At 61.5% G+C, this 27,852-nt stretch overlaps 1 protein-coding gene across 1 annotated transcript; it reads left to right on the top strand.

Annotated features, from left to right (window-relative positions):
• The first annotated feature begins 41 nt into the window (after positions 1-41).
• Positions 42-27,852, top strand: Kiaa0513 (KIAA0513 ortholog). The gene is made up of 12 exons (XM_048355009.1): positions 42-147; positions 14,041-14,502; positions 15,729-15,828; positions 16,944-17,017; positions 19,897-19,967; positions 20,656-20,851; positions 21,277-21,317; positions 21,920-21,998; positions 22,942-23,019; positions 26,529-26,609; positions 26,868-26,962; positions 27,612-27,852. Exons 2-12 carry the CDS (start codon positions 14,174-14,176, stop codon positions 27,659-27,661), a joined length of 1,194 nt encoding a protein of 397 aa, XP_048210966.1. The 5' UTR covers positions 42-147; positions 14,041-14,173; the 3' UTR covers positions 27,662-27,852.

Genomic DNA, 27,852 nt, shown 5'->3' with positions numbered 1-27,852 from the left:
GGGGCGGGCGCGCCCGGCTGACTGACAGCTGGAGCCGCGGCCTCGGAAGGACCCGGCTGCTCGCCGAGCGGAGCGCGCAGGAACCGCAGCCGCGCGCCCGCCGGCGCTCTCCCGCCGCGGGCTCCCCAGCGGCCGTCCTTCCCCGCGGTGAGAACCGAGGGCCCGCGAGGCGCCGGGCCGGGGCCGCCGGAGCCGCGAGGCGACCGAGGGCGGCGCGGGAGCTGCCCGCGGGTGCCGCGGAGGGGGCGGCGGGCCCGGGGTCTCCGCGCCGCGGCTGGCGGGAGGGGGCGGCCGCGCGGTGCGGGAGCTGACCGACCCCCGCGGCGGGGGGCGGGGGGCGGGGGGGGCGACCCCGTGCCGCCGCCCCGGGGGCGGGCCTCCGTGATGGAGCCGCTCTCACGCTTCGGGGGGCGGGCACGGCGGGCGGGGGCCCGGGAGCGGGGCGCCGGTCAGGGCGCGCGTGCGGGGCGGCGCTCGCAGGTGCGGGGCCCGTCGCCCCCCTCCCTGCTCCGGAGTCGCGGGGGGCCCCAGCCAGGGAGGTGCGCGTTTGTGCGCCCGGCTGAGCCCATCTGGTTGCACGGGGTTTGGGAGAGGACGGGACCCGGTGTTCCTGAAGCTTGGCGCTTGCCCCCCTGCTCCGCTCCGGGGTTTGGACGTCCCTGGCTCACGGGGGGGGGCGGGGGGGGATTGGCTTGCCCCTCTTCTAAGTGCCAGCCGGCAAAGCGAGCAGGAACCCGCCTCTGGGCTGGCACAGGTGAGCTGGCCTAGGTGACTCCCCGCCCCCCTCCCAGGTGTCCCTCATAGAGGTGAGTCAGTGTTCGATCCGAGCTGACAGCTGTCAGGGCCAAGGCTGCCACGGCCAGGCGCATCCAGCCCAGTAACCTGATGCTAATGTTTCTGATTCATCTGATTAGAGGCCGCCTCCTCCCTGAGCCCCAAAGCAGGGCAGCGGGAGAGCCTCACTGAATTAAGCAATTTGGAGAGAGAGGCAGGCAGAGGCAGAGAGAGAGAGAGAGAGAGTTGTATCATCAGCCAGAGAGCCTTCCTTTGCCTCTCCCACATCTCCGATGAGAAGTGTCCATCCACCATTGTTCAGAGTGACCATTCTGATCAGAAATAGGAGTGCTTATTCCTTTGAAGCCTGGGTCATAGGCTGTTGAGATCAGATCAATGAAAAAGTGGAAAAGTGCAGTAGTTAATGGCTAGGAACAGGCATATTGTCTGTCACCGGTGCACTGCACTCTGAGGTTGCTTTGGATGGTTATATGTCGGTGTCCATTAATGGGGAGAGGGGGGCTCAAATGGGAAATCACACAGTGATCTGAGAATTGCAAGTTCCATAAGTTGGGGAATCATCACAGGCACGAGATGAGATTCTGTCTTGATGACAAACACTTTGTTTCTTCAAAGGCAGTTTGATTTACTGCAGCCCCGAATTTCTCCCATGCTTCATTTGGATGGATAAAACACACCATGTGCCCAATTATCTCCCTTTCCCTGCCTTTCTCCTGCTCCTCTCTCTCTCATCCGCCTCCTTTCACAAAAGGGAAACAAGCAGGTTAAAAGAAGTATCAAAGCTGGGCATGATGGTTCACACCTGTAATCCCTGCAAAGGTGATTTCAACACCAGCTCTTAATGCATCTCCACCATAAACTTGACAGGTGCTGTTACCCACGTTTCCTCCCCCCCCTCCTGTGTCCCCAATGCACGATGAAACTGAGGCTGATTGGCCCAGGGCTATTTAGCTCTTGGAGGTAAAGCGAGGTGTTAAACCCTGCTGCCCACACTAGATGTGGAATCCTACCTCCGTAGAGGATGTAGGATTTGTGGTTGGATTATGAAGCCTGGCAGGGCCATGCGTTTCCCATCCCTGCCCTGCTGACAGCAGGCTGGCCAGCATGGCTGTGTCTTCTGCACTTCCTCTACTCAGATTTGTTTATGGTCTTTGAGAAATCTAGTGGGAAGTATGATTGCAAATAATGTCTTTTGCTCAAGTGTCTTATGTTGCAAATAGTCCAGGTGTCTTCAGGCGTGTGATGCAAGAGGACAGGGCTGGTCCAGAGAAACTCGCTCTCGTGGTTCTCCTTGGCCTCCACCCGGAAGAGAAATGTGGTGAAACCGCAGGTACTAGTGCCCTGTGGTTTGTATTTGGGGTATTTTATGCTTGGTGTTGTTTGAGTTAAGATGGCACTTTCTCTCCTTCTCCCTCCCCCTCCCCCCCCAAGCACAGTGCTTCTCACTAGGAAGGGGCAAGCTTTTACTCCACTCTCTAGCTCAGGGTAGTACAGCAAGGACTTTGGGCGAGTGGGCTGCCTGGCATGCATTTCGGCAAGCCAGTGGTTGAAGGAGGAGCGCAAGGCCAGGCACTCTCAGGCACGTGGTTGGAAGTTCGGATCTGGAAGGAAAGGCTCCCAAGGCACCACGCTTTGGGCATCATGTTCTGCTCTGGATACCACACGGGATAACGGACCTAGGGGGGTGCCCAGTGCAGTTTTAAGACGTTGCTGCAGTGCTGAAGGATTCGAGGTTGGCAGAAAGTTCGGGGCTGTTGATAAGACCCCTGAGAAGCAAAGGATAACCATATCCACATAAAGGCTCAGGTCAGAACTAGATCATTCCGCGGTCTCTCTCCCCAGCACCTCGATGCTCTTGGACAAAGTTCAACATCTCCCTTGGTTAGTGATGTGACTGTACAGGTGCAAAATGAGTCCCCCTCCGCCCCGTTTTCCCAGCTCAGCAATGACTGCTGTCACTCACGTAGGTCCCGCCTTCTTTCTGGGCCTTGAGCATGCCTAGTTCGCTGTCACGGGGCCTTTGCACTGGCTGTCCCTCCTGCTGGTTCCCCCATGGCCATCTCCTGGTCACTCAGATCACTGCTTCAGTGTCACGTCCTCAGTGAGACTTCCTAACGATGAAAGTAATGTTCCTTTTTCCTCTGCCCCCAGTTCCCTCCTCGCTCCTATCAAATTGCAATGATTCGTTTTCTTCATAGCAGAATCCTAAATGATCTTATTTGCTTGAGAATGCTCAAATATCTGCTCCTCATTTGCTACTGCATCAATGGGGCCCCAAACAGTAGGTGCTCAATGAGTATTTGCTACAGAGTTGAGTTTCACGACAGGCAGCTGACAAGCATGGGAAGGTTGCTGAAGCAGTCAGCCAAAGCAGGCCTTCTACAAGAGCCAGCAAGGGCCAGCTGACCCTGGGGCGGGCAATGCAGGTGGTGGGTGGATGGGCAGCCAAGTGATTGTCTGTGTTAGTGTTGTGATAACGGGCACCATGTGCTGTCATTCTAGCAACAACAGAGGTTTACTCCCTCACAGTTCTGGTGTCCAGCAGTCAGAATCAAGCAGTGGGCAGCGATGGTTCCTTCCTGAGCTCAAAGGGAGCGTGCTGTGCCTCTCAGCCTCTTGTCTGGTTGGCGATTCTGGCGGTTCCTTCCTTTGTGCGGTGGCACTCAAGGCCCAGCCTCTGAGATCCTGTAGCTGTCATCTATCTCCCTGGGTCCCCTCTTCTAAGGGCACCAGTCTAGTGGATGTAGGTCCACCTCCTCCAGGGAGACCTCATCGTTACCAGTCAGTGACCCTGTTGCCAAAGAAATTTAGTTCCTAGGTTCTCGAGGTCAGGACCTCATATCTTTTGGGGGGACCCAGTTCAACCCATAATACCTTCCAACTTCAAGGTCTAGCAATGTCTTTGGAAGTACTGGGGCACCCCCTCTCTCTTTGTGAACTCTGAGCACTCCTTTCATTCTGCATGGATCCCAGGCACCTCTTCCTGCTTGGTTGATCTTTTCTTTGTTCGTGCAGTGCAGTACAGTGTACTGTACACCATTTGTATGGTGTAAATTTGCTCATTTCAAGCATGTAACTCAACTATTTAGAGACACTTTACTGAGCAGTATGACCACCATGGTAATTAATTTTAGGACATTTTATCACCCTCAAAAGAAGCCCCTCCGAGTCAGCAGGCGGTCCCTTCCTGTCCCCTGGGATTTCTGTGTGAATGTGATGAGGCCCTTTGCAGTACGCTCGTGTTTAGTTAATGGCCGTGCTCGCGGGGCCACTCTTTGTTCCTGTCCATCGGATGGTTTGTTTTATCCACGTGGAGCCTTCTGTCCTCTCCTGCCCCCCCAGCCCCCTGCCGCTCTACCTGCCATCTTGTAGACACACCATTGGCTGTGGGGTGTGCGTTCAAGGCCTGGCCCCTCGGACATCTTCATGGTCTCAGCTGCAGAACTTCTTTTTGTCGTTGAGACAAGGTTTCACTGTCTAGCCCAGACTGACCTTGAACTCAATGATACTCCTGCCTCAGCCTCCCCAGTGCTAGGCTTACAGGCGTGTGCCACCACATTCAACTCTGACCTGATTTGAATTGTGCCAGTTTTTACCAAAAATGTCCTTTCTGTCTCAGGATCTGGCCCTAGGGCCTACTGCCGCTCCTATCACACCCACGCAGGCCCATCTGCTCTGGGGCCCATCGCACGCGCGTGCGCGCGCACACACACACACACACACACACACACGGAGTGCAGTGGAAAGCAAAGCCTGCTCTGTCCTCCGGGCTTCAAGCCCCATTGCATTGTGGGGGAGTTGCCCACAAAGGCAGAGGGAAATGTCAAGGAGAGGAAGGGGGTTGTTTTCCCCTTTGTTACCCACCCTCCTCGGGGCAGCTGCCCCCAGGCGGAGAGACCAGATGATGAGCAGCTCCCTTTCCCACCCAGTGTGCCAGAGACATTTTCCTGGCCTTTGCATCCTGGCCAGGCATGACTCAGGGTGTGACTCAGCCGTGAGCTGGGGGGAAAGGAGGCTGGGAACAGCCAAGCCGATGGCAGAGGGAAAATGCCAGCGCGAGTGTGCTGTGAGGCTGGCGTGCTGGAGCCCGGTGGGCGTGAGGCTGGGGAGCTGGGACACAACGCCTGGGCCTCCAGAGAATGGACAAACACGAAAAGGAACCCCTCTCACGAAACGAGTGGGTGCTAGCAGAACACGAGGGGAGGAGGGGCACAGGGCCACACACGGGATCCCCGTTACTCAAGAAGCAGAGGATCACGAGCTCAAGGCCAGCTCCGGCAAAGGTAGTGAGACCTTGCCTCAGAAACCAAGTGCACGCGGACACGAGGGATGTAGCTCAAGTGGCAGAGTGCTTGCCCAGCACGTGAGATGCCCTGGATTCCATACCCCACACAAGGAGGAGGGACGGGAGGGGCAAGAGGAGAGAGGGAGAGGAGAGCAGAGAGGAAGGAGATCCAAACCAAGGCAAACCTGAGCCCACCTAATGCTTTATTCTAGCATGGGTGCTGCATAGGGGATGGAGACTCCATTAATAGACTAGAACCAGTCCAGTGGCCTCTCTGTGCTGCGAGAGGCGGGGGTGAACCTCATTACGGATCACATTTAGAGTCCTGGCCGTAGTGTGGAAGGGCCCTGGGTCCCAGCGCTGGAAAAAAAAATCTTGTTTACTGCAAATAAGAGAATTCCACTTTCCCTTTCTTATGGGTAGAAAAGAGCCTGACAATGTGTTTCACGTGTAAGGGTTGGGGGACCCGCTGTGTGGATGCGTTTCACGTGTAAGGGCTGGGCAACACCTCCACGTGGGAACGGAGCCTCCCTAGACCAGGCAGTACTTTTCTCCTTCCAAGCCTGCGTAGATCTACTTGGCTGCGCGGGGCACACCGGCTGCCTCACGCCGGCTGCTTGGTGCCATCTGTTTTCGCTGTCCGGAATCTCTGCCCTTGTCTGACGAGCACACTCGGGCTCCTGTCAGGCTTGCCCTGACGATGTCATCCTTTCAGATCTCCCGGGCAGACGAGCTCGGCTCCCTGGGCCTGGGCTGTCAGTGGCATCTGCGTCCAGAATTGCAGAGCGTGCCACGTCACACGGCTCTGGTGTGTGGGGTGGGTCTCCCTTAGCTGGCACTTGGGAAAGGAAGGCCAGAGGCTCCTCTTGGATTCCCCGTTCGTGGTACCAGCAGGGGTTCCATCAAAACTTGCCAGGTGAGTGAGCTGAGGAGAAAGGGGAAGTGGCAGGGAGCCACTGGTCACCACGGAGCAGAGGTGACCAGCCAGCCCATTGCAAAAGTGGCCCTGAACCAGCCTGGTTGGTACATAGTGCGTGCAAGGAAGGGGATCCAGATGCAGGGACTGCATGACTGCGAACCTGGCCCCACCTGTCACTTCTTGCTCTGGGCTCCTTGTCCCATCCTGGAACGTCCCTGCAGCCTGCGCCTTTCCCGAATGCCTCTCCACTCCCACCAAGCCCCGCCCCTTTCCAGGAGGCCAGCAGCAGCAATCCAGGCCGTATTTGAGACGTATAGAGCCACCAGCCCGCACACAGCTGCTTTGTCCCCACTCTGTCCCAAGCATCCTTTATACCTTCGTGATTACTTCAGCCATGTAGGGTTTTCCTCTAGTCCTGAGTCACTTCTGTAGCACTGTGTGTGTGAGAGAGAGTGAGTCTGTGTGTATGTGTGCACGCGAAGAGCCCAAGCTCAGCATTTGCCACACTGTCCTAGAGTGAGAATTAGAAAAACGTCTTCCATTGCTTGGACACCCACCAGCTTTCTGAATCAGTTGTTGCTCTACCTCTTCCAACAGGAAGCCCTGAGATCGAGTCCTTCCCACAGGTGGGTAAAGGGAGAGTTAGCGCACCCCAGTGTACTGGAGCGATGTGGAGGGTCCTTACCTGTTAGCCAGCTTGTGTTTGTAGAGCAAAATGCTGGAGGCAACTGCAGAAACAGAAAAGGTTCAGTCCACAGACCAAGCTTGGCCGCCGCCGGTTTGGTGTCTGGTGGGGGCTGCATCACAGAGTGGGAGCATGTAGGAAGGAGCAGCGGCCCTGTCAACCCCGAGCAGAAAGAGAGGAGCAGCAGGTCTCACGATCTCTTCCGAGTGTGTCCCAGCCACCCATGGGGCCTGAGCCCCACCCCCTGCTGGTCCACACCTCTCCCCCTATTCTCCACCCAGAGGCCCAAGTTCTTCACATCTTGGACCCTTGGGGACACACAGAGCATGTCCACACCACCGCACTGTTCATGATTGGCTAGAGCCAGGCTGTGGAGTCGGCTCTGCCAGCATTGTGTAGACTTCTGCTTTAGCTCTGTGGCTTTAGACAGCTATTCACCCTGCTCAGCCTTCAGGTTTCCTCATCCCCAGGCTGGGTGCTGGGAGGCTTGGCTCACCTTCCTGGAAAAGTCAATCGGATTAGTGCCAGCCAGTAGCCGAGAGCCGGATATGTAGTGGGCCCACAGGGCGGTGTGATTACCAAGACGTGTGTAACAGCGTGCTTACCTGGCTGGAAAAGCGCCGCCTGTGCTGGGTCCCCACCCCCACCCGCTGAGGCGGCAGCTGGAGCAGCTGCTCCCCCTCCGCAGGTCTCAGTGCCGCTCACTGAGGTTGCCGGCGTTTCACGAGGCCTCTCTGAGGGGGTCTTAAGATGCTATTCTTGTTTGCACACGTGCGTTTCAGTGGGGAGCGAATTTTAAAGCAGGATTATATCTAGCTTCCATAATAAGTGCTATTCGAACCTCTACACTATTTAATCAAGGAAATTTGGCCTGGTGGCACATGCCTATAATCCTAGATCCTCAGGAGGCCAAAGAAGAAGGATCACTCGAACCCAGGACTTCAAGACCAGTGGGGGCAATAGAGCAGATTCTGTCTTGAAAATACTTTTTAACTAAAAGAGACCTTTCATTTCACATCTCAGACCGCTGTAAGTAACGTCAGGGCTGGCAGCAAGACACTCATTTTGTCCCTTTCTCTCTGGCTCCGTGTGTCTCTCTTTCCTTTCCGTCTGCTTCCTTGTCCATTTCTATCTCCTCTCCCACTGTCACTGTGTCCTCCTCTTCCTGCACCCCTCACCCTCACCCTTTGATCTGCTCCTCCATGCACTGGTCTGATAGGTGAGTGACCAGCAGGAACCAGATGGCCGATACTTCCTCCATATTGGGTTCTGGGACATTCAACTTCCCAAAGCATGTCTCCTGCCTTACATTCCAGCTGGAATGCACTGTCTGGGATAGGATGCAAATGACTCATGGGGAGTGATCACACCGAGACGAGCATAAACACGGTGAGGCCCGAGGTGGCAGGACCGGGCGTGCTGGCGTCACAGCCAGAGCCTTCCCGAGTGTCATTGCGCACCTGCCCCTGGACCCGGGCCCTGTGGGGAGAGGGCGGCCGGCGTGTGGCTCCTCTCCTGCCAAGGGCATCTCCCCTGCAAGGATGAGGGCCGCTCTCCCGGCGGGCTGGGTTGCCCTGCCCTGGGCCGAGGGAGGAGATGTCTGAGGGAATACGGTGTTTTCCTATCTTACTTCCTGAAAGCCTCAGCGGGTCAGGCCAAGGGAAGCCCTGTGTGGTGGCTCCTCCATTCTCTGTCCCTGGGCACTTGTCCAAGGGTGGGTCGTTTCAGGGTATAAGGGGAGGGGCCCCGTGGGGCGCAGTGGGTGAGGTGCAGGAAGGGAGGTGATGTCTCCTGCTCCGGGCAGGGCAGGTCACAGCACTCAGGGAGGTGACTCAGAAGCAGGGGGAGCCCGGACCGCACGCATCCTGCGAGGGGAACCGCCGAGACCCTGCCGTCCCCGCAGCTCTGGGAACACCTTCCTCCCTCCACCCGGGAGACACCCTGGTGACTGCCACGGCCTTTGCCACGCCGAATCAGCCTGGGGCTGTGCTCCACAACGGTGTAACACTCTCCCTGCCGTGCCAGCACCCCCCTACTGGGCCAGCACCCCCTACTGTGGCCCCAGCCCATCCCCAGGCCTGCTCCTGAGGCACAAGGCTGTTGAAGCTCAGGTGTCGGAGGCACTGGCCACCCAGAGGGAGATGGGGCAGGCAGCGGGGCATTGTGTGGCCTCCGGGAATCAGGCCACGGGTGTGACCTGGATACAGCCGAGCCTGCCCACCCAGAGGCGGAGGTGCAGTGAGGCCGGGGCCGCTTCATGTCACACAGAGGGCCTGACGGGCTGGCCAGGCTTCCCTCCCCCCCCCCGCCCCCGCCACTTCCTCCCCTCGTGCCTTTTACATGAGACAGTCTCTTGCCCTGTTTAACAGCACAACGCTTGCCTGACCCAGAGCATCTCTGGACAGAGGAAGAGAAAGTACAGGGCTCCCAACTCACCTTGTCCACGTGAGCCAAAGCCAGCCCCCCAACAGCCTGAGAGTAAACTTAGTGTGGCAGCAGGAGCCGCCGTCCTGCCTCCCTGCTTTTGTGTGTCCTCACAGAGCGCCCACCGCCACGCACTGCGGAGGAGGACGGCCGTCTGGGGGCGGGCGCCCTCCCCTGAGGCCCGCCGGTGGCAGCGATGGAGGTGACTCATCCACTCAGAGGACCAGGCTGAGAACCGGCCTGTCACGAGGGGCTGCGACTCAGAGCTGCTGAGCCACTGGGGCCCCCGGGGGGGGGGGAGAGGGACACGGGTACCACCAGGGGGCTGAGGAGTCCCCGCCCCTAGAGCCTCCTTCCCTCCCCCCCGCCCCCAGACAGAGGAACCAGCACAGTGGCCTCCTTCTGTGTTTAGACACTGGGCTCCACCTGCCCTCCTCTCACACAGCAGTTGACATGCATGCAGCACACGCCATCATCCTCACCCCCAAACCTCTGTGTGCCTCCCGTTTCCCTCCCCCTGCCCACTGCCTGCACCGGCTCTGTGTCTCTTACAGATGTCTCCTAGCGAGCCTTCTCGCCGTGAGGGCCGCACTGTGTGCGTGTGCGTGCGTGTGTGTGCGTGTGCGCGCGCTGAGCAGTCTGAGGGTGGACACGGGTGCTTTCCCTGCCTGCCTGCTGAGGGCCGTTCTCGGTGACCATGGCGCACCGTGGACATTGGTGCGCAGACTTTGGATGAACCCATTTTCACGTCTCATGGACAGATGTGCAGCCAGAAGTGGAGCGCAGGGGTTGTATTACACAGTCTCCCATGCACAGTTGCAAATAATATCTGGAGATGCTCCCTCCTCCAGGAGGGGGGCCCTCTTTCCCTCCCTGCGAGGGGCCAGTATTTGGCTGCTTCCTTCCTAAAAGCCCAGAATAGACAGGGAGGTTTTAAAACACTATTTCTGTGGCGGCGAAGCCCAACAAGCCCAACCTCAGCCAAGCACTCAAGGTCAGATCCCAGCGGAGCCGCCGCTGCTGCGGGCGCGGCCTTGGTGGGGGAGGGCTTCCTCGCCAAGCCCATTCACACGCTGTCTCCTTCCATCCGGGTCCGCCTGCGGTGGGGTTTTCCTTGAGATGCCCTTGTCCACCACTGGGTCCTGTCGACGGCGGGTGTTTGGGTTTGCCTGTGAGGTCTCTGGCTGGTTTCCCATGGAGCACGCTTTGCATGGTGTCAGTGGTTTTCACTTCGCTTCACAAGCTAGCTGTGGTGCGGTGCTCTTGAGAGGAGTGTTTATTCGGCTGTTGTTTGTAGAAAGTTCTATCAGTGCCCTTCTGTGGACCCTAAGCCCTGCAACTGGAAACTGTGTTCCGTTCCCTGCTCCCCTCCCCTCCCCGGTGCTCCCCTCCCCTTCCCGCTCCTCTCCTCGCTCCCCTTCCCTGTGCTTCCTTCCATGGCCTCTTGATGCCGTGGAACCACCTGGAGACAGCACCGGGCACAGAGGGCAGAGCGGAGGGAGACTGCGGTACTGAGGCCAGTTCCTGGCACTGGACTGGGTCCCATCCAGCCTGGGGACAGCAGACAGGCAGGGACAGCTCGCTCCTGCCATGCCTGGCACTTGGCTTCCTTCAGCGCCAGCCTCTGTCCTCAGAGGTGGCCAAAGCCACTCAGCACCGTCTGCCAGGTCTGAAAGCCGCATTTGGTGTCGAGGTGGGTGGTGTGCGCTTCCTGAGAACCGCGAGGGAGCCAGAAGCTGTGGGCCTCAGAGGCTCTTCTCAGAGCCTGGAATAACCAGGCGTCTGGCCCCAGAAACCTGTGGCTGGTGTAAGGAGAGGGAGAGACAAGGGTGACTGGTAGGCAGCTGTTAGCCCGGTGCCCACATGCAGTCACCCCAGGATTTCTGGAGCTTTCTGTGCAGTCCCCAGCTCCTGGGTGCAGCCAGTGCTCACAGCCGGGCGAGCCTCCTTCCTCCACCAAGAACACAGAAGGCCTCCCTGGTCTGGAAGTCTGTCCGAAAATAGAGAGTGCGCGAGAGCAAGCCCGCTCTCTGCCTGCTTGTGACATACGCCCTCCTTCCCCCCGGTGCGCTGGCTCTCTCTCACACGTTCTCCCTCTCTCTGCAGAGTTGCAGCTGGGCTCAGTGGCTGGCCTGGGCACCACGCTTAGGAGACCTCGTCTTAGTTGGTGAAAGCTGAGTGTTGTGATGTATGCTCGTCACCCCGGTTATGTGGGAAGCGATAGGCAGGAGGGTCAAGTCCGGCTGGCCCAGGCGCGAATGCGTCCTTCCGCTGGGAAAATAAAGCACCAAGCGCGGGCACTGTGGCTCACGTGGCAGGGCACCCGCATGGCAGGCACGCGGCTCGGTTTAAACCCAGGCACTGCCAAATGGGCAGAGAGCAAAGCTTTCGCTGCAGGAACAATTCTGACGGAAGGAGAGGCCTCCACCTTGTGCGGCTCCTGCACCTGAATGGGTCCTGTGCCTGGATCTGCAGGTGCAGGCATTGACCTGGGGCACCGGGCTTCCTGCTGCCTGTGGACCCGAGGGCTGACCAGCCTCCCGGCAAATCATTGCTGGACTGGGAGAGGATTTCTGTAAGATCTGGGGTGAACGCCCTCTCCAGGGAGCCCACGGGGGTTAGGGAGGGAGACGGATAATCAGCCGTTCCTTGCAGGACGGGGGCTCTGTCCTGGCATTCCAGCCACTGTGGCAGGAGGCAGAGGGACAGTGGCCACCTTATCCGTGCTTTCTTAGGATTGTGGTCACAGGAAAGGGACTCTCTTGCTCCCTGCCTTTTCAGTGTGCATTGCCTTTTCATGAAACAGAAACATTTCCTCATGCCACAATCATCCGCCTATTTCAGTCAAGTGGCAGAATTAATGCAGCAAAAATTATATAGCATTCTTCTTGTTGCATATTGAGGTTACTTCCAGCTTGTGGCTCTTATAAATGCTGCTGTGCAAAGGTTTCTGAGCATGTTTGGGTTGCTGCTGTAGGACAGATTAAGTAGGGATGCTTCCATGATGTTGTTAAACACGTTTCAACATCAGGGAGGACTCCAGAAGGCCACAGAAGGCCCAAGGCCAAGACCAGGGAAAGACACTGACCACACTTGTGCTGTCCTCTGGGATCGCTGCATGGCAAGGAGTGGGTTTTGGACTAGCCCCGGGAGGATGGTGTGTGCCGAGAAGTCAGGCCCGTGTGGATGTTTGAAGGAGGGGGCAGTCCCAAATGCATTTGCCAGGCTCCCCGAGGCTCCTCTGGCATGGCGACAGCATCCTTTGTGCTGCATGGGCAGCTCTGGCCAGCCCCACAGTGCAGAGCGCCTGACCCAGCCCAAGTGGCAGGTGTCCCGAGTAGGCGGTGATGGACGCTGGTGGCTTTATCCAGGAGGGCTCGCTGCGGCCTGCCGCGTCCCTGCGCCGTGGAGGCTGGCCAGGCTCTCCTCCCACACGGGCTCTGCTTTGGCAGTTCCTCAGGCTGCCAGGACGGAGCCCCCATCCGACAGAGAATGGCTGGTTACCCATCTCCATCCCTAACCCCCCATGGGCTCCCTGGAGAGGGCGCTCACCCCAGACCTTTCAGAAGTCCTCTCCCAGTCCAACAATGACAGGCTGCTCCCTCCACACAAAAGCCTGGGCAGTGTTCCCTTACTTTGGCCAATCACCCGGAAGGAACCGAGGGCCAAGGCGTTCTGTCCAGATGACACCTAGCTGTCCTGGGACTGTCGGCTGTGTCCTTCTGTTGTTAGGGAACCCCAGCTGTTGACCGAGGGGGCCGTGCCTGGCAGCGTGTTGGGACATTTGGGTTGGCAGTCGCCTCCCTCAGTCCCCCGGGCTCCCCGCTGGGGCTCACCTATGTAGATTGAAAGCTGAGGCATACCCCATCTTTGAGCATATCCCAGAGTCACGCTAGGCAGCTGTGGAAAGACTCAAGTCCGGGAGGGCTCAGGCCGGGAGGAGCTCCCGTGCCTCTCTTCTCTCCCTCCCTGGTCCCCCAGAGTTGCTGAACTCCTAAATGCTTCTATTTGCGGGGATCACGGTGAAGTAGGACTTCCGGAGCCTTCCATGCAGAGCTGAGTCAAGGGATGACGCACGAGGGAGGAACCCGTCTCCCCCCGCAAATCCCGGATCGATGGGCTCCCGTGTGCCGTGGGGCACGGAGCCCGGCGCTCAGCGGCGTTTGGCTGAGGGACAGCGCTTCTCTACGGAGGTTCCGGGTGCAGTCATGCCTTCTCATCTCAGAGGAAAACAAGATAGCGGGCTGGCAGAGGGGAGAGAGGGCAGGAGGAAACCGCAGGGGGAAGAGGGTGGCGGTGCCAATCGATTCAGTAGACATCTGGAGAGAGGCACCCAAGGGCGTCTGCGAGAACCCAGCACACGGGGCCGGAGGCCGGGGCCGGCTCCCGGAGACGCGCAGACCGCAGGCACTGGGGGAGCCGCGCGCGTCGGCTTTAAACACAGAGAAACCTCCGCCCGCGCTGTGTGATCGGCGGACCGGCGAGCACCAAGTCTCCCTTTCTTTCCACTTTGAGACATCGGAAGTCCTCCAGGCCCGTCCTGAGGTCACTGTCACCGTTCAGAGACAAGAGCCGCCCCTCCTTCCTTTAGAGCAAAATCAAATCGATACCCCGAGTATGTCTATCACAGCCACGCCGCTCGACGCGTCCTCGCAGAGGGCCGACCCCCCGGGGACCAGCGCCCTCCTCGGGACGCAGAGCGTGCGCCTGGTGGTTGGGGGTCCGTTGGCTTATTTCTTTAACGAGTGCCGGGCGTGCCTGCCTCACGGCAGGTCTAGAGTAAGGCGGACACGGGGAGCGGATGGAGTGGCACCCCGGATTACCGTCCTCGCGGGACGTGTGACTCGCCGGTCCTCCTCTGTGCGCGGCTGCCCAGAGGGAGGAGAGGCCCCTCGTGGACACCGTTGTTTACATGTCTCATTGCTCTTCCAGATGCCGTAGGGCCACGGAGCTGCTCCACAGGTCCTGGCCTCGGTGGCCCGCGGCGCTCGAGGCGGCAGCACCGGCCGACAGGGCAGGCGGCGGCTCTGCGGGCCCGCCCGTCCTCCTCAGCCGCCCACCCACCATGGAAGCCCCCGAGGTCCCCGTGGGCTCGCTGATCGACTTCGGGACTGAGCTGCCCACCTCCCCTCCCCAGGAGGCAGCTCCTCCGGCCCCGCAGGACAGGGACGGCTCCCTGGGAGACGACGCGTCCGAGAGCGAGGCCACGGAGTCCGCAGACAGCGAGAATGACATGGGCGAGTCGCCCTCGCACCCGTCCTGGGGCCAAGACCACCGCTCCTCCTCCAACGAGTCCTTCTCGTCCAGCCAGAGCGCCGAGTCCGCCCCGGACGCCGCCAGCCTGGCGCTCCGCGACTTCATGCGCAGCTACGTGGAGAAGGTCTTCTCCGGAGGGTAGGCACCGCCTCCTGCCGCGGCTCCCTCCGGGGGAGCCCTGTGGGGCCCTCAGCCCATCCCGGCGGGCGCGCAGAGCCACGTGGGAGGCTCTGAAGGGCATCTAAGCTGGGCTTCACTCCAGGCCGGCGGCACCACCCCTGGGGAGCATGGCCTGCCCTGTACAGAGGGCAGCCGTGCCGAGAGCCCCGGACCCCTCCCTCCAGGCCCCCCCTTCCCAGACCCCACCCACAGGCCAGGCAGGCAGCACAGGCCACGTGGTGCACAGCCCCTTCGCCACTGTGCCCATGGCCCAGCTCCCGCCCCTGCGCGATGCTCCTGTCAGCACTGCACACGCCGGGGGGACTCCATGCTCGCGGGCCCTCAGTCCTCTCCCTTCTCATCTGTGGGGCCCTCGTGGGCTTCCCGGGACCCAGGGGTGGGGGCCCCGGCAAGACAGCGCAGCTCGAAGTCTCTCACGGCGGGCGGGCAGCGAAGAGCCGCGGAAGGGAGCACAGGAGTCGGGGCCTCCTCTACTCTGCTTAGAATCTGCTCTGTGCATCCTTCAGTCAGGTCCCTGTCGAGCCACCGTTTCTCCCCACTGCCCGGCCGTTTGACAGTGCTCGGCTCGCCGCGGCGTTGCTCAATGCAAGGGCGGGTGGTTGGCTTCTGTGCCGGTGGCTGCTCGTTGGCATGCCTTCTGGAGCATCTGGCTGGAAGCAGCAGTTACTGGCTGGCGTTAGACTTGCGGCCCATCCGAGGCAGCAGGGTTCCAGTGACTCGGTGACTCCTGTGCAGCTGTTTGCTCCCCGCCCCTCCTGGCCCCTCTCTGTGGCCGTCCTGTGGTGCTGGGGGTGTTGTCTTTGGAGACAAGGTCTCACTGTGTAGGCAAGGCTAGCCTTGAACTCTAGTGCTGCAATTACAGGAGTATACCACCATACCCAACCTTCTGCCTTAGTTTTGAGTGTTTGCAAGAGAAGCAAGGCAACTTCAGGTCCAGGGCTCAGACCTCCCTGGGCGGAGACAGGCAGGGAGTGGGTTTTGCAACCGGAGATCTGATTTGCCACAGTCAGCTGGTCTGAGTCTCTGGGCCCCTGCAGGAGGAGCGACCCCCATGTCCTGTGGCTGGCGGGAGGGAGGGCGCTCAGGCGGCAGTGTCTCGGGGCTGCCTTCTCCTTGCTCCTGCCTCCCTGCGAATCTTGGTTCCCAAGGGCTGAACGTGTGCCCTGTCCTCTGCCTTTCCTCAGGGAGGACCTGGACCAGGAGGAGAAGGCCAGGTTTGGGGAGTACTGCAGCAGCGAGGACGGGAAAGGCCGCGAGTGGTTCGCGCGCTACGTCAGCGCCCAGGTGAGCCGCGGGGGGGGGGGGGGGGCCGTGGGAAGCAGGCAACGATAACAAACTCCCAGCTCCTTCGTTTACCCACGCTCCACTGAAGAGACAGCGGAGGGAAACGACTCAGCAGAAAGTGGAAGGACGGGCTGAAAGGGCACCTTAGCCGGGGCAACGGCTAGGCCCTCATGAGGTAGCCCACCGAGGGCCAGAAAAGCTCAACTATGCGGGATCTCCGTGATTTCTTTCTCTTTTTTCTTTTCTTTCTTTTTTTTTTTTTTTCCAGTCCTGGGCCTTGGACTCAGGGCCTGAGCACTGTCCCTGGCTTCTTTTTGCTCAAGGCTAGCACTCTGCCACCTGAGCCACAGCGCCACCTCTGGCCATTTTCTGTATATGTGGTGCTGGGGAATCGAACCCAGGGCCTCATGTATATGAGGCAGGCACTCTTGCCACTAGGCCATATCCCCAGCCCCTCTTTCTCTTTTTTTTATTTTTTGTCGGTTACAGGGCTTGAACTCTGGGCCTGGGCGCTGTCCCGAGCTCTTCAGCTCAAGGCGAGCCCTCTCCCACTTGAGCCACAGCGCCACTTACGATTTTCCGGTGGTTTATTGGAGATGCCTGGGCTGGCTTTGGACCATGGCCTCAGATGTCAGCCTGAGTAGCTAGGATGACAGGCGTGAGCCACCGGCACTTGGCTTCCGTGGATTTCTTTCAAAATAACCCTTAATATTCTGCTTTTGCAAGTGATAAATAATACACTTAAGACGACACAAGCCACGTGAGGGAGGACGTATGAACAAAGCTCAAAACAATTGTATACGTATTCAATAGGATATTTTTTCCAAGTCATATATTCTTCATAGAAAAAAATAGGAAATACAAAAGGAGCCACCCACGAATCCCTAAGCTGGAAATAGCTGGTGTTGGTTTGGAGTTTGTCCTCCCGGGCTTTTAGGTGTGGGTGACAGTGTGAGGTCCCTGCGTGTTTCAGATTGTGTGAGGATGAGCCCCTGCCGGCTCCGGCTCCGTGGGCGGGAGGGGGGGGCTCTGCGCCTGGCCCCGGCGAGAAGCGGCCGGGACGCGGCCACGCGCGGGCCCCCGGCTCACCCTCACGCGCCCGCCTCTCCCCGCAGCGCTGCAAGTCCAAGTGTGTATCCGAGCCCACCTTCTACCGCCTGGTGCAGTCCTTCGCCGTGGTGCTGTTCGAGTAAGTGACCCCCGGCTCCAAGCCTGGGCCTGACAGCTGCCGTTCCCCCAGGGGCCCTGGGGGATGGGGACGGAGGGCAAGGCCCTTCCTGCCTCGCCTGTCCCAGTCCCGGGCAGGCAGCAGACCATGAGACCACACCGCTTCCTTCCCAGCACTGCCAGAGCGGCTGCTTTTTCTTTTGGCCTTGACCCATAGAAGCAGCACTGCCGTGCCCGGAGGCCGAGCAGCCGCTTGGATGGGCTGGTGGGGAACCCGCTGCAGGACCGGGGGGGGGGGGCATGGTGGGGCACGAGCAGGGGGGAACCCGCTGCAGGACCAGGGGGGGGCATGGTGGGGCACGAGGAAGGGGGGAACCCGCTGCAGGACGGGGGGTGGGGGGCCATGGTGGGGCACGAGCAGGGGGGAACCCGCTGCAGGACGGGGGGGGGCATGGTGGGGCACGAGGAAGGGGGGAACCCGCTGCAGGACGGGGGGTGGGGGGCCATGGTGGGGCACGAGCAGGGGGGAACCCGCTGCAGGACGGGGGGGCATGGTGGGGCACGAGCAGGGGGGAACCTGCTGCAGGACGGGGGGCATGGTGGGGCACGAGGAAGGGGGGAACCCGCTGCAGGATGGGGGGGCATGGTGGGGCACAAGCAGGGGGGAACCCGCTGCAGGACGGGGGGGGGCATGGTGGGGCACGAGGAAGGGGAGAACCCGCTGCAGGATGGGGGGGGCCATGGTGGGGCACGAGCAGGGGGGAACCCGCTGCAGGACGGGGGGGCATGGTGGGGCACAAGCAGGGGGGAACCCGCTGCAGGATGGGGGGGGCATGGTGGGGCACGAGGAAGGGGGGAACCCGCTGCAGGATGGGGGGGCCATGGTGGGGCACGAGCAGGGGGAGCCCAGTCTGCTCACTAATGCCTGTGCCCACAACTGCCCGGGGCAGCCCCGGCTCCCAGCCCTGCGTGCCCTCCCCACACGTGCCGCCAAGTCCCTCTCATTTCTCCTCCCTCCTCCACACAGAGGGCACTGCCCCTGGAGCCATTATTTTACCCCCTGGCGCTGTCATTCCCTGGCTTCTCCAGTCCCCTCTCCTCCTCCTCCCCATGAGCATGGGCGTGCGTTGGAGAGGAAGGGCCTTCAAAGGGCAGGGGAGGACTCCTGTCCTTCCCGCCCGCACACAGCCTGTCCCAGGCCCCAGACACCTGGCCCTCAGGGTGTGGTGCTGGCGGTGAGGGATGGGAGGGAGCCCCCCTGGCCTGGCTCCCTCAGGCCTCGGGCCCGGCGTCCGAAAGCATCCCTGTGCGGGCCCCGTACTTCCTCCTGCAGACACGCAGCCGTGGCACTTCTGTGAGCTCTTGTTTCACACAAGTACCACATGAGCACTTATGGATAGAGACGTCCAGTTATTAGTGTCTTCAGTTTTGACTTCACCGGTCTTACAGTTGCATTAGAAACTTAGGTGTTTAAATTGACTAGCTCTTTTAAAATATCTTTTTTGTTGTTGTTGTTTTGTCAGTTGTGGGGCTTGAACTCTGGGCCTGGGCACTGTCCCTGAGCTCGTCAGCTTAAGGCTAGCGCTCTACCACTTGAGCCACAGCGCCACTTCCAGTTTTCTGGTGGTTAATTGGAGATAAGAGTCTCCTGGAGGGGCTGGGGATATGGCCTAGTGGCAAGAGTGCTTGCCTCCCATACATGAAGCCCTAGGTTCGATTCCCCAGCACCATGTATACAGAAGGGGCGCTGTGGCTCAAGTGGCAGAGTGCTATCCTTGAGCAAAAAGAAAGCCAGGGACGGTGCTCAGGCCCTGAGTCCAAGGCCCAGGACTGGCAAAAAAAAAAGAAAAAAAGAAAAAAAAGAGTCTCATGGACTTTCCTGCCAGGGTTGGTTTTGAACTGTGATCCACAGATGTCAGCCTTCTGAGTAGCTAGGATTACAGGCGTGGCGTGAGCCACTGGTGCCCAGATAAAAATACCTTTTATAATGAAAATACCTTTTAAATGAAAAAACTGATAACTGTCCAAGGTTAAAAAAATACACAGAGAAGTGTGAAAGAGAACAGAAATGAAAGGCTAACAAGCTTCCTTGCAAAGACAGCCCCTTCCCTATCGCCTGTTCCCATTCTCAGTCCTTCTCCTGGTGGGGGCGCTTCTCCTGGTGGGGGCCCTTCTCCTGGTGGGGGCGCTTCTCCTGGTGGGGGCGCTTCTCCTGGTGGGGGCGCTTCTCCTGGCAGGATCCACCACAAGTGACACACACCAGAAAGTGTATAACCTCAAGTATAATGCAATATAGCAACAATAATTCTGGACAATGTTGGCACATTGTTCTGTATGTTTCTTTTGTGGAATAGTTTGTCTTGACTTTCAACAAGCAGTTATGCAACTTTTATTCTCGAAATCCTGTGCTGGCCCAGGAGCGTGGGGACAATGTGGCCAGGACTTTTGTGTCTCGGGCCCTGCCCCAGGCCCACTGAGCCCACGGTGGGGCCTCGTCCCAGCCCCTGTCTTCACTGCCCCCTGGGGATCTGGGTTCCCAGCCCATGGTGTGGAGACAGCACACGACTTGGGGCTGATGCCTGAGAAGTAAAGGCCACTGCGGGGCTGAGGGCCCCGAGCCAGGGCTGGAAGTGACTTCTGGTCCTGCCCGTGTAGACGTGAGCTGAGCCGTGCCTGTCATCCCAAAGTGACCGAGGCCATCTGCGGGGCCGCAACGTTCTCCCACCCTGCCAGACCCGCTCTCGGGCTGGGCGCCCAGAAGTGGCTCTTAATTGGCCACTTCTATTTTTGTCACTTCCGTGGCCTTGTCTCAGGAGCGAGGGATTAATTTAGACGTGTTTATGGCGTATTTTGGTTCTGTTTAATGAACTCACGGTCAGGTGGGCCTTGCTTCCCGCGCAGGTGCCATCAGATGGATGACTTCGGGCCCGCCAAGAACCTCATGACCATGTGCTTCACCTACTACCACATCGGTGAGCCCCGGCCCGGCCCGGCCCCGGCCCGCTTCCAGCCCAAGGCTGAGGCTTGTCCGCCGGCAGCCTGGCGAAGGCTGCGGGCTCCCAAAGAGCGGAAGCCGATGTTAGGGAGGGGACGAGCCAGCAGTGAGACCTGAAGGTGGACGGGCCGTGGGCTGTGCTGTGGTCAGCGTTGCTATCCACGGAGCAAAGGGAAGGCCATGCTATCAGGAAATGAGGCCGGGATGTCATGTGGGGAAGACGGGAATACTGGGGGGGGGGGCGGCCTCAGCTTTATGTTTTAGCGAAGCATGCTTGCCTGTGGAGGCCTGTCTTGGTCTGCCCCCCCCCCCCCCCAATCCTGTGGCCCGTCCTGGGAAAGCCTCCGCCCCGTTGCACCTGCGCACTGTCGGAAGGCAGGACATCGCGGGCGTGACTCAGGCTTCACCTGCAGGGTGCTGCCTGCCTGTCCCCCCACTTCCTTCCCTCCGACTCCTCTGCACATGGCTGGTGCTCAAGCACCCGCCGAGGTGACAGCCCTGCCCTTGTCCGCACACACGTCTCTGGCTACCTCTGGGGTGACAGTTTCCTACCACCGAAATAGGCGAAGCCTCAGACCCCCAGGAACCGCCTGTGCCGGCTGCGGCCTGGCTGCACCAACCCGGCTCCTCCCTCCCTCCCTCCCTCTCTCCCTCCCTCCATCAAGGCAAGCCGCACCCGCTCCCGTCCGAGCCCAGGGAGAAGGCCGCCGGCAGCATCGACTCCTACCTGAAGTCCGCCAACAGCTGGCTGGCGGAGAAGAAGGACATTGCCGAGAGGCTGCTGAAGAACACGGAGAACATGAAGGGCTTCTTTGGGGGGCTGGAGACCAAGCTGAAGGGACCTTCCACCAAGAAAAACGAGTGAGTGGCCTGCACTGCCCCCGCCTGCCGGGGAGAGGCCCCGGGGGGCTGGGCTGGGCTGCAGAGGCAGCGAGGAGAGCTCCTGTCCCCCCGGGGCCCGGGCGGCCTGCCCGAGGCCCACCGCCCCCCCCCCCCCCGCACACAGCCTCCCGCGGTGCCCACTGCCGCGCACAGCCAGCCCGGGGCTGGATCTTGGATTAGTGGCGGTGATTGGCAGTTGACAGTGGGGGACATCACACCCTGCCCCACCCTCTCTTCCCTGCTGGGCAGTGAGTGACCGGGGAACCCAGGAAGCCCCCTGCGCGTTCCTGAACGCCTCTAATGGGAAACCACGCAGCCCGCCTCGGCTGTGCCAACGGCGTCTCCGATTGGCGGGAACGTGGGGTGGGCCGCACTTGACATTACTGTGGTTTCTCTTCCTCCAGAGAAGATGAGAACAAACCCAAGGACAAGCAGCCCAAGGCTGGTAAGTGCTGTCCACAGGAGCTGGTGGGAGAGCCGCGTGGAGAGGCGGGGCCTGGGATGCGGGGCCTGGGTGCGGGGCCAGTGACGGGGGTTGGAGATGGATCCGGGCTGCACTTCCCTCTATAACAGAAGGGTGCCTTAGAGGATTGGCAAGTTGGTCTGTATTTTCATACTGATTTTCTATGGATCGCATGGGGAAGCTAACTCCTCAGTCCCAGGGAAGTTGAGAGGTTCAGGATGGGGCAGTCATTTTAGGGTCTGTCCCTGAGAGGAGCTAGGTGCAGCAGGGCCCGCTCTGGCAGAAAAGCTGCTGTGAAGAGTGTGTGTGTGTGTGTGTGTGTGTGTGTGTGTCAGGGTCAGGCACTGTCCCTGAGCTCCTTTTGCTCAAGGCTAGCTAGCACTCTACCACTTGAGCCACAGCTCCACTTCGGGCTTTTTCTGTGATTCATTGGAGATGAGAGTCTCATGGACTTTCCTACCTGGGCTGGCTCTGAACCATTATCCTCAGATCTCAGCCTCCTGAGATGGCAGGCATGAGCCACTGGTGCCCAGCTTCTGTGGAATTTTGACCGTGTACCTTCATAACCTTTCTCCCTCCTGCAGAGACCGTGTACAGCCCTGAGGGTGAGCTGAAGGGGGAGAAGATCTACCTGTACACACACCTGAAGCAGCAGCCCATCTGGTAAGGCTCCACACCCCTTCCGCATCCAACTGGGGGCAGTGCCTCCCATAGCCCCTCTTAGCTGCCTGGTGTCTGTCACAAATGGTGGAGATGAGCCGCATCTGGGGGACGGTCAGAGTTGCACACAGGTGCTGATCGGTGTGGGTGACGATGTGGAGATGTTGGCGCTCGCCCCACGGGTGGGAATATACAGGGAGCAGACCCTCAGGGGTTAGCACTGCACTTGAGGTCCTTAGTCGAGGTGTACCTGGCCACAGGGGAAACTTGCACAGAGATTGATAACAGCACTAGGCAGAGAAGTCCCAACGAGACAACCCAGATGGCCCCCACCAGAAGAGCAGAGGCAGAATGTGGTCTGTCCACACAGCAGTGCTGCCTGACCTCAGGAAGGGTAACAACCCTGATGCCACATCGCAGTGACCCACAGAGCGGCTGCCACCCGTGTTCTCCATCGTGCTAAGTAAGAGAAGGCAGACACAAAGGCCTGGCGTTACTCACTGCCACACAAACGGAATGCCCAGGAGAGAGAAACCCAGAGGCAGACTTGGAGCTGCCAGGGCTAAGGTGGAGAGGGGGTGTGTGTGTGTGTGTGTGTGTGTGTGTGTGTGTGTGTGTTGATTACTAATGGATATGGGGCGAGAAAGCATTCTGGAATTCGATAGTGAGTAGCGATGGCTGCACAGCCTTGAACACATTGAGAACAATGTCTGTTTTATCCGTGGAGCTGGGGACCCTCCTCAGCCTAGCACATGAAGAAATGGAAGATGCTTTGCCCATGCCAATCCGTGGTCTTCTGGCTCTGCCATGTCAATCCGTGGTCTTCTGGCTCTGCCGGTGTCAATCCATGCTCTTCTCGCCCAGCTCTGCCTCTCCCTGGCTTCTTAGACAACACGCCGGTGCAGGAGGCTCCGTGTCCTCCAGCGTTTCCGTGTTTCCTCCACAGGCACACGCTGAGGTTCTGGAACGCAGCCTTCTTCGACGCTGTCCATTGCGAGAGGAGGAAGCGATCTCCCACCACCAGGTAGGAGGCAGGTGCGGTCCATCTTCCTGGGGAAGAGGACCAGGGTGTGGCTTTGTTCCCCTGTGTCTGGAGAGGGCCACAGAGAAGGGCTGAGCTGCCGGGCTCTGCGTCCTCCGCTCCGCTGCCCTGCAGCCCGCCGGCTACTGAGGGGCCCGCGGGGGGGAGGGGGGGATGGGGTGCTCGGCTTGCACGAGTGCTTCTGTCCTGGGCTCTGGCATGACTTCACCTGGCCCTCCCGAAAACACAGACCCCACAGAGGAGACCAGCCCCAGCCTCACCCCTGGCTTCTCACTGTGCACACACTGAGCCCTGGGGAGCCCCCCCCCCCCGAAAACGCAGACCCCACTGATGAGACCAGCCTCCCCCACCCTGCTACTCTCGGTGCAAATGCTGAGCCTGGGGACAGCCCTGGCAGCCCTGGCAGCACAGCTGTCCTCTCGGTGTGGCCACCTGGCCACCAGAGCAGGCCTTGCCCTGCCCTGAGGGTGAGGGGCCCCTCACAGACCCTGGGAGCCACCCAGAAAGCACCCTGGCGGGGAGGGCCCTGCCCCTGCCCATGCCCTGCACTCTCTGGCGAGGGCAAGCCACTGGGCAGCCCTGAGGAAGCCCCGCCAGCCCTGGGCGCCCTCGTGGGCGGGCGGGTCCCGTGGCTTTGGAGTGAGCCCCGACGAGCCTTGGCGGCACCTCGCCTTCTTGGTCGCCAGGGTGGCCACGGGCCTCTCTCCGTCTGCGTCAGGAAGGCGGGGAGGAGCGGGGGTGGCTGGCGAGGCTCTGTGTGGCAGCCCGTGGCCGGCCCCCGTTCCACACTGGAGTAGGCGAGACCCAGCCTGGCGAGGCGGCTGGCGCTGTGCCCCCTGGGAAGGCCGCGGGGACGCACGGGGTGGGCGGGGCCGAGAGCCGGCCCACGGGCTCTCCGCGGGCTCGGGCTGTGCCAGGGGACGCGGCCAGGGCTCCCGGGGCGTGTCGCGGTGGAGTCTGGGTCCCCGCTCTGTCCTCTGCTTCTGCCTGCGATGACTCGTCCGCGCTTGCTCGTCCGCCGCGCACCGTGCATGACTTTGACGTGTTCCTTTGTTTACTGTTTCTGCTGCCGCTCCAGAGGGGATGCTGGAGAGCAGGAGGAGAAGAGGTGTGTGCGGCACGTGACTCCGGTCCCTTTCACGGCCGGGCAGGGAGGGTGGCCCTGGGGAGGCAGGCTGGCGTCAGGGCCGGGGCCTGGGACCTCGGCCAGGCCCGCGTGCCCGGGCCGGTCAGGAAGCACGTGTGGCACCCAGAGCCGCCGGGCGTGGCGGGGTTGAGAGCAGCGGGCGGGAGGCCCGGTCAGGCCCGGTCAGGCGCGCGGCCTCTGGCGCCCTCCACTGGCCGCTCGGCCTCTGCGCCCGCCTCGCATGCCCCGGACCTGCGTGGATGCAGAGCCCCCGGGGCGGCAGGCTGCGCGGGAGCTGTGTGGTCTGTGCGTGGAGGCTTGGGGCGGGGGGCTCTCCTCTGGGGGAGCAGCGGGGGGGCCTGTGAACAGCCGGCGGCGCGGGGCTGCTCCCTGCCAGCCGTGGTGGGGCCCCGCTCGGCCTCGAGCGTGGGTGGCGTGGGTTTGGGTGACGCTCTGCCTGCTCGTGCACGCGGCTTCCCCGTGCCGCCACGCGCCCTCGCGGTCACCGGCGCGTCCTCGCGGGAGACGCGCTTGCGGCGTGTTGTCACGAGAACCCTTTTTCTTTTAGCAGTAATAGGGTTTTGAACTCAGGTCCCTCGACTAGCTAGGCAGGCATTCTACCCCTTGAACCAGGTTTCCAGTGCTTTTTGCTCCGGTTATCTTTCAGATAGGGTCTCACGTTCTGGCCTGGGGCTGGGGCTAGCCTCAGACCCGCACCTGCCTACGCGTGCGGCGGGGGGCGGGTTCACCCCACCACTCCTGGGGAGACGCTGTTTCCTGTGCAGTCTCGTTAGCAAGCGTAAAGCAGCGTGGCCAGTAACCAACGCGGCTTTGACAGACAGGCCTGGATGTGCAGCAAAGCGTCTAGCGACGGTAGCCAGGCCCAGGGTTGCGCGTCGCGGCCTCCCTGAGACTGGTCAGCGCTGTGGCCACGCAGATGGCCTGTCCTGAGCCCAGCTGAGGGCCGAGCCAGCCAAGCCCCACGCGACTCCACGCCCGTGGCCTGCCGGGGCGCCAGGCCATCCCGGCAGTGGCCAGCACGGCCCCTGCCCGTGAGCTCTGCTGACATCGGCGGCGGGGGCTTAGCCAGCACCCCTGCTGGTGCAACCTCAGCACTCAGCCCCCCCCCCCAGGCCGGGCCCGCGGCCCTCCACACCCCCCTCCCCTTGAGTCAGGTTAATGTTGTGCCTTTTCTTTCCCTGGCTTCACCAGGGGAAACGCCTCCTCCCAGTCCAGGAGCAGGGCTAACTGCAGGGAGCCATTCCCGCTTGGCCTGGGGTTGTGCAGTGGCGTCTGTGCACAGCTGCACACAGCAGGCCGGGGGGGGGGGGCACGTGTGTGCCTGGACAGTCCCGGGGCCTGTGGTTGGGAGGACACGGGTGGGCTGGGCGGGGGTCCTGCGCCGGCTCCCTCCGCATGCCGAGGCCCCGGGTGACCCCCGCCCGGCGGGGAGTCGCGGATCCCTACTGAGGCCTCACTCGGGGCCAGGGGGGCTCCCGGTGGCTGAGCACCCGCCCCTTGGGTTTTCTCTCCCTCTGCTTCTCCCTCCCTGAGGTCTCCACGCCCCTCCTCACTCTCTTCCTCTCTCCTATTGGGGTCTGCCCCATCTCATCCAGGGTCCTCCCCGCGGGACGTGGGCCAGCCAAGCTCCTCCCTCCCGTGGCTGTCCTCCACACGCACCCCCAGGTCCTCCTGGAGCACTGTGCCGGGAGCTTCCCTGGGGAAGGGCAGGGGCCCCACGACGGGGACAGCGAGCTGGTGGGGGCGGCGCTGGCGCTCGCCTCCGTGCCTGCACCTGTCTAGATGCACAGTGCACGTGGGAGCCCCCACCCCACCCCACCCCACCCCGGCCAGGCAGAGAAGGCCAAGTCCTTCCCCGGAGCCCGCCAGGCAGTGGGCTGGGCGCTAGAGCCTGGCAGAGCCGGGCCTGGTGAAGGCCAGGCTGCCTCATGGTGGGTTTCCTTGTGCCATGGGGAAGAGCGGGTAGAGGCACTGAGGACGGGGCATAGCCAGGGTGAGGGGGCCCGGGCGGCAGAGGCCTCTGGGGAAGGCCTGGGCGGCCCCCGTGCTCCCCCGAGTCTCCTGTAGGTGCTGCCCCCATGGCCGGCCCCAGGGCCCCAGGGCGGCGTGCACCGGCTCCGGGGCACCGGCGGCTCCTTTCCGTCCGGTCCCGGCCTGTGAGGTGGAGCTGGCTGCGTCACCTCCTGCCAGCGGGCCGGGACACCGGGTGGTTTCGGGTGCTCGTGGGGAGGGAAGCACACGGTTATGGGGGGCAGGCTGTCTAGGTGGAGGGCCCTGTGGGGGGAGCAGGGTGGGCAGAGCTGCGGGCCTGTCTGAGGCCGGTCCCGCCCTCCTGTGCCCGCAGGGAGAAGTGGTGCCACATGACCCAGGAGGAGCGCGATGACAGCCTGCGGTTCAACGAGAACATCGCCTTCGGGCAGCTGGGGTGAGGCTGGCGGGGTGGGCACCCCCAGGGCGGGGGGTGGGCAGCACGGCCCTGGTTCTGCATGAGAACTCGGGCACGCCGGGAAGTCGTCTTGTCCCAGCCGGTCCACACTGCGGCTGGGCGGCTGTCCCCCATCGGCAGCCTCTAGGGCCAGGGCCTCTCAGCCTGGCGGCCCAGCGGGGGGCAGCAGCGCTGGTGCGAGGGCCTGGCCGGCCCCCCCCCCCCAGCAGGGGTGACGGTGCTGGTGTTTATCCCCAGCACATTCACCCACAACATGCTGGCCTTTGGGCTGAACAAGAAGCTGTGCAGCGACTTCCTGAAGAAGCAGGCTGTGATCGGCAACCTGGACGAGGGTGAGCTGGGCCGGCGGGGCGGCAGGGGGAGTGGGGCGCTCGCCTCCGCTCTGTCACCTGGACATTGCCCTTAACCCCCCCGGCTAGATTTCCCAGCCAGCCCTCCCCCTAGTCGGTGAGGACGCCCAGCCCCCGCTCCCCCCGGAAGTCCACAGGTGCGGTGGGTGGGCACTGGGGCTGTGCCCCGAAGAGGTAGCCTGCGGCCACAGCGAGTCCCTCAATCCTGTTGGCTTCTTGAGCTGCCCCACCGCCGTGGCCGGGGTGCTGCGAGGGACCTGGGCCCCCCACACTTCGTGTGCCTTGATCTGCCGCAGCCGCTGCTGCTCTCAGGCCCAAAGGCCGCGTGTGGGGTTTGAGAAGATGCTGTCTCCTGCGCCCACATTCATATCCTCGGGGGCAGCAGGGTGTGTGCGGCTCCTGGCAGCCAGCGCTGCCCTGCCCGGCCCCCACTTCCCAGCACACGGCCCCCGTCCCCCACGAAGGTCTCGGCGTGCTCACCCCCACGTCTGCCATCGCCTGCCCTCGGGCGGCTCAGCCCTGCCGGGGACAGAGCCAGGGTGACCCCCGAGGCCCGCGGCTGAGGAAGAGGGAGGGGAGCGGCCGTGTCTGTCCGCCCTTCCTCTTCCCCTCACCCTGCTTTCTCTTCCAGAACAATACAAGCTGCTTAGCGACCACATCGAGCAGATGGCGGCTGAGTAGGAGGCTGCGGGCCTCCCAGAAAACCCGCATGGCAGCGGCAGCGCCCAGCCCCCAGGGCCGCCTTCCACGTAGCGGTTAGAAGACCCCTGCCGCCCGCCCCGTCTGCCCCCACCCCTGTGCACGGCGTCCTCGGGGACCTTCTGCCCCAGCCAGCGAGCGGGCTTGTGAGATGAGACCGAGGGGGGAGGAGG

Source organism: Perognathus longimembris, chromosome 10 (assembly GCF_023159225.1).
Source record: "Perognathus longimembris pacificus isolate PPM17 chromosome 10, ASM2315922v1, whole genome shotgun sequence".
Taxonomy (NCBI): domain Eukaryota; kingdom Metazoa; phylum Chordata; class Mammalia; order Rodentia; family Heteromyidae; genus Perognathus; species Perognathus longimembris.
Note: the sequence above shows the minus strand (reverse complement) of the source record. Positions and strands in the feature narration are given on the sequence as shown.

What these genes read in the sequence shown, in the direction of transcription:
- Kiaa0513 (XM_048355009.1), top strand. Translation starts at nt 14,174, where the DNA reads ATGGAAGCCCCCGAGGTCCCCGTGGGCTCGCTGATCGACTTCGGGACT. An exon ending in CCTTCCACCAAGAAAAACGA is followed by an intron (nt 20,852 to 21,276) that starts GTGAGTGGCCTG and finishes CTCTTCCTCCAG; the next exon opens with AGAAGATGAGAACAAACCCA. An exon ending in GATCGGCAACCTGGACGAGG is followed by an intron (nt 26,963 to 27,611) that starts GTGAGCTGGGCC and finishes TTTCTCTTCCAG; the next exon opens with AACAATACAAGCTGCTTAGC.